General features: G+C 41.0%; 1 protein-coding gene across 1 annotated transcript; it reads left to right on the top strand.

Annotated features, from left to right (window-relative positions):
- Positions 1-706: 706 nt before the first annotated feature.
- On the top strand, positions 707-5021 carry LOC115118835 (inhibin beta B chain). Its single transcript, XM_029647562.2, has 2 exons — positions 707-1437; positions 2157-5021. Exons 1-2 carry the CDS (start codon positions 1074-1076, stop codon positions 2954-2956), a joined length of 1164 nt encoding a protein of 387 aa, XP_029503422.1. The 5' UTR covers positions 707-1073; the 3' UTR covers positions 2957-5021.
- Positions 5022-7297: the final 2276 nt, after the last annotated feature.

The raw sequence follows: 7297 nt of genomic DNA, 5'->3' as shown, positions 1-7297 counted from the left end.
TTCGTTCACCTGCTAGAAGGCATGCGTCACTTCAAATGTGTGTATTATGAGTGTATTGACAACATTTTGCAATTGGGTCAAAAATATAACACTTACACTATGCAGACACAAAAATAGCCCATAACGACTATCCATTTCAGACACACCTGCGCACATGCGGACTCACACGGTCAAATACATGATCAAAACATTAAATAGAGTAGAATAGACATCAAAATCAACATTAAGTTCATATTCCTGAGAGACTATAGTGCACATCAATATTGTCTCTCTCCTGCTCTACACGCCCCTCACTCCCTTCTGCAGGACATTTCCCGACAGAGCAATAGGCCTAATTAATTGCATCATATTTACTTACATTATCAAGCCTATCTGTCCAGATAGATTGAGTAAAGAGTGATAACTAACTGGGGTAAAGTTCATAGTTTGCTGTACTTTGGTCTGGTCACTTCAATGTGAGGCGTCGCGCTGACTAATACCCGGGCGTCATGCCATCGTTCAAATAAAGATGTGTCAAAGTTGGCAAACGCTACTGGTCTACGTGGCATGGCATGCCACAGGTATTTTGGCTATTATGATTTATTATTCTGTAATATAGCGGTGTAATAGGCTATATTATCGGTCCCAGCTATCTCTTATTTTAACCTTAAAAGCACTGTGCATAATGTGTCATATTTCATCACTGTGCGCTATGGTTCTCTCTCGTTCTTGCACGTCTTTCTCTGCTTACGTGGTGTGTGTATGTATGTGCGCGTGTGTGTGTGTGCGTGCGTGTGTGTGTTTTCTAAGAAAAAGAAAGAGAGCGAGACAGTGTAGTGGCTGTAATGTATTTGATGTTCTCATTGGTGCCCCCCCTCTAACGTGTCACAAAGTACCACTCACGCTCTCTTAACCCTTGTCTTCGAGGCATCCACCTGCAGGAACAAGCACCTGCTGACTGAAAAAAAAAGTTCAGGAACTTGTGTAACCAACTCAGGAACAACACATATTTCACCATGTTTTCTTCCATTTGATCGATTATTTTACCAACGCCTTGTGCCTTTAAAACACATAGAGTTCGATACTCCACCAACATGCTGTTCTCTTCATCTTCAACGTTGCCAATGTATTTATTGATGACGTCTCTGCTGGTGATGGGCCTGGAGGCTGCGGCCACTGCAGGGACCACTCCGGGCTGCGCGTCCTGCGGCATGCCGCTAATGGAGAAGGATGCGGAGCAGAGGCTCATGGTTGAAATCGCCAAGCAGCAGATCTTGAACAAGCTGCACCTGAAAGAGAGACCAAATATCACATCGACTGTGTCCCGCGCTGCACTTCTCACCGCGCTCCGCAAACTGCACGCGGGACGTGTCAGACCGGACGGAACCATTGAACTTGAAAACAAGATCACGGAAACCAAAGATCCGGGATATGAAATAGTGAGCTTCGCAGAAATGGGTAAGTGTACTTACATTATAATATATATTTAGCTAGTGGAACCTTATGTTCACTTTATTGGGCTTTATGGGGCGGCAGGGTAGCCTAGTGGTTAGAGCGTTGGACTAGCAAGTTCAAACCCCCGAGCTGACAAGGTACAAATCTTTCGTTCTGCCCCTGAACAGGCAGTTAACCCGCTGTTCCTAAGCCGTCATTGAAAATAAGAATTTGTTCTTAACTGACTTGCCTAGTAAAATTAAATTAAAGTGGGACTTGATTTGATTCAAATGTGCTGGTATCTAATGCGCTTTTGGAACAATGTAAATAAGCCATGTACATTGAAATACAAAGTTGACACACTTATTTACATTGAAACCCTGACTGAAGATATCTCGTGCGTTTGCTCGCATCGTTCTATTTGATCTCAGTCCTTTATTTACGCAGCAGTTGGTGACGCTCATGCATATTACACACCTCTTTTCTCTTGCGCATTTCAATAGAAACTATTAATGATTCGATTTTGATGGTTTGAAATAACTTTGAAATAACAACATACATATCAGTTTATATGTTTAGTGAAATTAATCTAATGTAGTTCTTGACTTGCATAATGTTGAATGTAGTGCTCTAGATGTATTGGCATCACTTATAGAATGGACCTGAAAGACTGTTTATAGTTGAAAGATGACAAACCGATCATCACACTTTCTCTCTGTTTGTCTTTTCTCTCTGTGATCTAGATGAGATGAACACTACTACTGGCGCCCAGCCAGGCCTTACCTTCCAGTTCCAGCAGGAGAGAGACCACAGTATCCAAGTGCTTCAGTCTGCCCTGTGGCTGTATGTCCACTCCTCCGACACCCCTAACCGGGGTCCCCGCCCCACAGCCACAGCCCACATCTATCTGTCTCGCCCTGGGGAGAGCAGATCCAACCACACCCTCCTCTTGGAGAAGATCTTGGATGTGCAGAAGAGCAACTGGCATACCTTCCTCATCACAGACACCTTACAGGCCTTCATGGACGGGGGCAAGCGGCAGCTACAGCTTGAGGTCACCTGCAAGGAGGCCGGGTTTGAGCCGGGCCAAGGCCAGAACCTGTGTGAGTTGGGTAAGACCATGGACATGGCTCATCAGCCATTTGTGGTGGCCCAGGTGCGGCTCCGTGACAACTTCAAACACATCCTCCAGAGGAGGTCCCTGCGTTGCGGGGACAACGTCAGCGTTTGCTGCAAGAAGGACTTCTACGTCAAGTTCAAGGATATCCAGTGGCAGGACTGGATCATAGCTCCAGAAGGGTACCACATGAATCACTGCATGGGTCAGTGTCCCCAGGCCCTGGCCGGGTCTCCGGGCATCGCGTCTTCTTTCCACGCCACAGTGTTCAGTCAGCTTAAAGCCAACGGCATCAATTCAGCGGTGTCTTCTTGCTGCGTGCCCATCCAGCGTAGGCCTCTGTCTATGGTCTACTTCAACTCACAGCACAGCATCGTCAAGACCGACGTCCCTGATATGATCGTAGAGTCCTGCGGCTGCACGTAAACACACAAAAGAGAAAGACCAGACATTCAGCTTATGATGCTTTTAGTCTGAGAAGACTAGATTGAATTTGTTACACACACACACACACACACACACAGAATAATTTAAGGTATTCATTCTGTCTCTATCAATTTGATAGAGGGATTTTGCACAGAAAGTGAGAATGAGACTTCAATGTCTTGTAACTGGCAGACCTGGTTCAAATACTATATAGGGTATTTCAATTACTTTCAAATACATTTAGAAGTAAGTATTTCAATATATATATATATATATATATATATATAAAATAAAATCTTACATTTATTTTTTCAAGACATGTAGTTGAATATTGTAATATATTTGGAAATACACTTGGAAAGTATTTGGAAATACACTTGGAAAGTATTGGAAAATACTTACATACACTGACTCAAATACACTCCCAGGCATTTGAAATAAATATTTGGAAATACTTTCAAATAGAAGGCTATTTATGGGAAATTATTTGAAAATACATTCAAATAAAACTCATTCTGTATTCGAAATGTTCTTGAAATCCACAGAGCTACATGCTACACTCTTAGAAAAGGGGGTCCAAAAAGGTTCTTCATAGAGCCCTTTTTAGGTTCCAGGTAGAACCATCTGTGGAAACGGTTCCACATAGAACCAAAAAGGGTTCTCCAAAGGGTTCTCCTATGGGGACAGCCAAAGAACCATTTTAGGTTCTAGAAGTTACCTTTTTTTTCTAAGAGTGTACAGACTCATGGAATCATACAATTCTGATTATGTATGAATGTATGCAACACAAAATTGCAGTAAAATCTTTCAAATATCTGAAAAGATTTCACCCCTGGGAGACCACCCTGACAGGAGACATGTCTGATATGGAGAGGTTAAAAATGGTTTTGATCAGATAATCAGTTAGGCAACAGCTTGGCTTTGATGACATGAACTCAAGGTTATTACTCAGTTGTGTGAGCAAACATTTAGCTATTGCCACAGTGTCAGGCAACCAGAAAGTCCATCATAAACACAGGTCAATGAGCATGTGCTCCAAAGCACGATGAAGTCTGCATTTTCCAAAGTCTAATGTTTCTTAGGGCTGATGCAAATGATATGCAATTCAATTCCATTCAAGCAAAGAAAATCAGTCTATATGTTTGTTTTCTGTCTTCCTTTTAGAATGTTTACACTAACTGGGTATAGTGTCTGTGTATGATACATTTGAAGCTGAAGCATCTTTGCTCCTTTCTTAATGGTTTGCATCTTCTGTATGGTTGGCAGTAGCAGTGTATACTGTAACTGGAGACTTCCCTACCCTACCCTGGCACTATGCAGGCACTATACTGCTCTAGGCCGCAAAAAGCCCCCTGCTAGCATGTCCTTCAGGTTCCTACAGCAAGCACTTCCTGGCTCCTGGAATATTAGAACAATACAACATTCTATAATTCTTCTGGAAGCACTTCCTGGCTCCTGGAATAATAGAACAATACAACATTATATAATTCTTCTGGAAGCACTTCCTGCGCTAGAGCTTTGTGTATGTCACACTGGGGTGCATAGAATGTACCATGATGCTAACTAATACCATTGATTTTGATGCCAAAAAGTGAACTGTTTTTTGAACAGAAAGCCTCACGTAAACTTGATCATGATCGGCCATGATTTCTGCATGAGCACTTTATCGGATTACTGTATATTTATGAGATTCTGCAACAGGTTGTCCTACTAATGCCATTTTCTAGTTCTGTCACTCATTCACTGCATGTGAAACAATGATAAAGGCAAAGTGATAGTTATTTTCTTTAGCCCTTGCTGTGTGAATGAATGTGTGGTCGGTGATATAACAGCAAAATGATGAACAAAATGGAGGAATTTCTGTATACTGTAACTGGATATAGATACCAGCATTTTGATTGAATATCAATTCCAGTAGATTCTATTGTCTATGTTTTAAATTGCATTATATTTTTTATTAATTTATAATAAGAATACGTTATTAGGAATTTGTTTATTGTACTGTATGCTATAATTCAATTTGAAAATATATTTTAAACTAAACAAATAAATATGTTTGACTTGACACTGATGACGTTTTTGATTCATTGAGGCTGTTGCCTGTTCTACCAGAAATACAAGCGTTTTCCTAACTCTCATCTCAATAGCAAAGCTTTTACAGTACACCTGTGCATCAATCTAAAGTGACACAATAAATAAAAAATCCCCATCAAATTCCGACAATTTAAACTAGCAATGTCATTTTTTGTTGTTGCGTGGACTGTGTCCCAATCCACCTCAGTTTGTCAGACAATGAGAGATCCCGTAAATGGGAATGTCTGTAGCGTCCTAACCGTTTGAGCTTCAAACTAATATGACTGCATTATGGAAAGGGGAGACTCTCAGGTACACGATGGTAACCCATACAAACAAATGGAAGTACGGAGGTAGTTTTGTGCCAACAAAAATAAATATGTGACCAAAAAATATATATATTTCCTGAGCTTTGTTAGATCTCCTAGATCTATCTATCTATCTATCTATCTATCTATCTATCTATCTATCTATCTATCTATCTATCTATCTATCTATCTATCTATCTATCTATCTATCTATCTATCTATCTGTCTGTCCGTCCGTCCTCATGTTTTCATGCTGTTTTTTATTTTATTTTATTTATTTCACATGTTTTTCACCAGGTAGGCAAGTTGAGAACAAGTACTCATTTGACCATCTTAAAACAATTCCATATGTACCACCTCACCCCCAACGGCTTAGAATTTTAGAGGTTTAACTGGTCTCTGGCAAAGCTTACAAAGAAAAACACAAGTCTGAAACTTCATTGCATACAATAATGACTTGAAACATGTTCATCAAAATAGTTAATTCCAAACCACCCTCTTTGAAAACACAGTAATACAATTAAACTTTTCACACTTAACTGCAAAGTATTTGGGAAAGTAATGAGTGAAATTATATCTCACAACAACTAAAATCAATACCGTCTGAAAGGCAAAGAGTGTGTTTGCCTGGACAAATACTGGAAGTGATTTTTATGGATTGTCTGTGTTTGTCAGGTAAACATAGTCAAATATTTCCAGCACCTTGCAGCCTCTGTGAGCATGTCATGCATTAGCCGCTAGTGATGTGCGGGTTGACTCATAACCAACAGGGCGTTTCTTGGGGTCATGTAATATTGGGTGGGTGGTGAGGGCCGGCTGAATTAAGACAGAGAACAATACCTTCAAAAATCCAATACATTCAGTTTTTTCTTAGATTTTTTTTTAGGCTGTCTGGCATTAGTGCCTAAGCTTAAGCTTTAGGGCTTAACTGTACACACGCCCCACGTTCCCGTGAAAGTTGTGCCCCTGCTCCTTTTTAAACAGCTCTGTCTGTCTGTCTGTCTGTCTGTCTGTCTGTCTGTCTGTCTGTCTGTCTGTCTGTCTGTCTGTCTGTCTGTCTGTCTGTCTGTCTGTCTGTCTGTCTGTCTGTCTGTCTGTCTGTCTGTCTGTCTGTCTGTCTGTCTGTCTGTCTGTCTGTCTGTCTGTCTGTCTGTCTGTCTGTCTGTCTGTCTGTCTTCTGTCTGTCTGTCTGTCTGTCTGAAAAGCAGATATCTCTAGTTTAAAATGCTAGATTTTGATGGGGTACATAGATGGACTCACCGGTGCGTCACTATACTCTAGGGCAGTGGTTCGCAAACGTTTTATACGTTTTATAACATTCAACCTCCAGCTGCGTACCCCCTGTGTACCCCCTCTAGCACCAGGGTCAGCGCACTCTCAAATGTTGTTTGCCATCATTTTTTTTTGTTGCCATCATTGTAATCCTGCCACACACACACCATACGATACATTTATTAAAAATAAAAATGAGTGTGAGTTTTTGCCACAATCCAGCTCGTGGGAAGTGACAAAGAGCTCTTATAGGACCAGGGCACAAATAATAATATAATAATAATCTATAATTTTACTCTTTATTTAGCCATCTTACATAAAAAAACGTATTTATTCATCAAAAATTGTGTCTAACTCACCACAGGTTAATGAGAAGGGTGTGCTTGAAAGGATGCACATAACTTTGCAATGTTGTGTTGTATTGAAGAGAGTCTCAGTAGTAAATCATTTTCCACACACAGTCTGTGCCTGTATTTAGGTACCATGCTAGTGAGGGCCGAGAATCAACTCTCCATAGGTACATGGTTGCAAAGGGCATCAGGGTCTGAACAGCACGATTTGTCAAGGCAGGACACTCTGAGCGCAGCCCCAATCCAGAAATCTGGCAGTGGCTTCTGATTAAATAAAATTTTCACAGAACCGCTTGTTGCTATTTGGATGAGGCTCTCTGGTTCAGATATCGGTAAGT

This window comes from Oncorhynchus nerka, linkage group LG15 (genome assembly GCF_034236695.1).
Source record: "Oncorhynchus nerka isolate Pitt River linkage group LG15, Oner_Uvic_2.0, whole genome shotgun sequence".
Lineage (NCBI taxonomy): Eukaryota > Metazoa > Chordata > Actinopteri > Salmoniformes > Salmonidae > Oncorhynchus > Oncorhynchus nerka.
The sequence above is the reverse complement of the archived record's forward strand: the minus strand, read 5'-3'. Positions and strand labels throughout refer to the sequence as shown.

Excerpts from the sequence above, each read along its gene's own strand:
- LOC115118835 (XM_029647562.2), top strand. The coding sequence starts at position 1,074 with ATGCTGTTCTCTTCATCTTCAACGTTGCCAATGTATTTATTGATGACG. Across the intron at positions 1,438-2,156 it reads AGTGAGCTTCGCAGAAATGG|ATGAGATGAACACTACTACT; the intron begins GTAAGTGTACTT and ends TCTGTGATCTAG.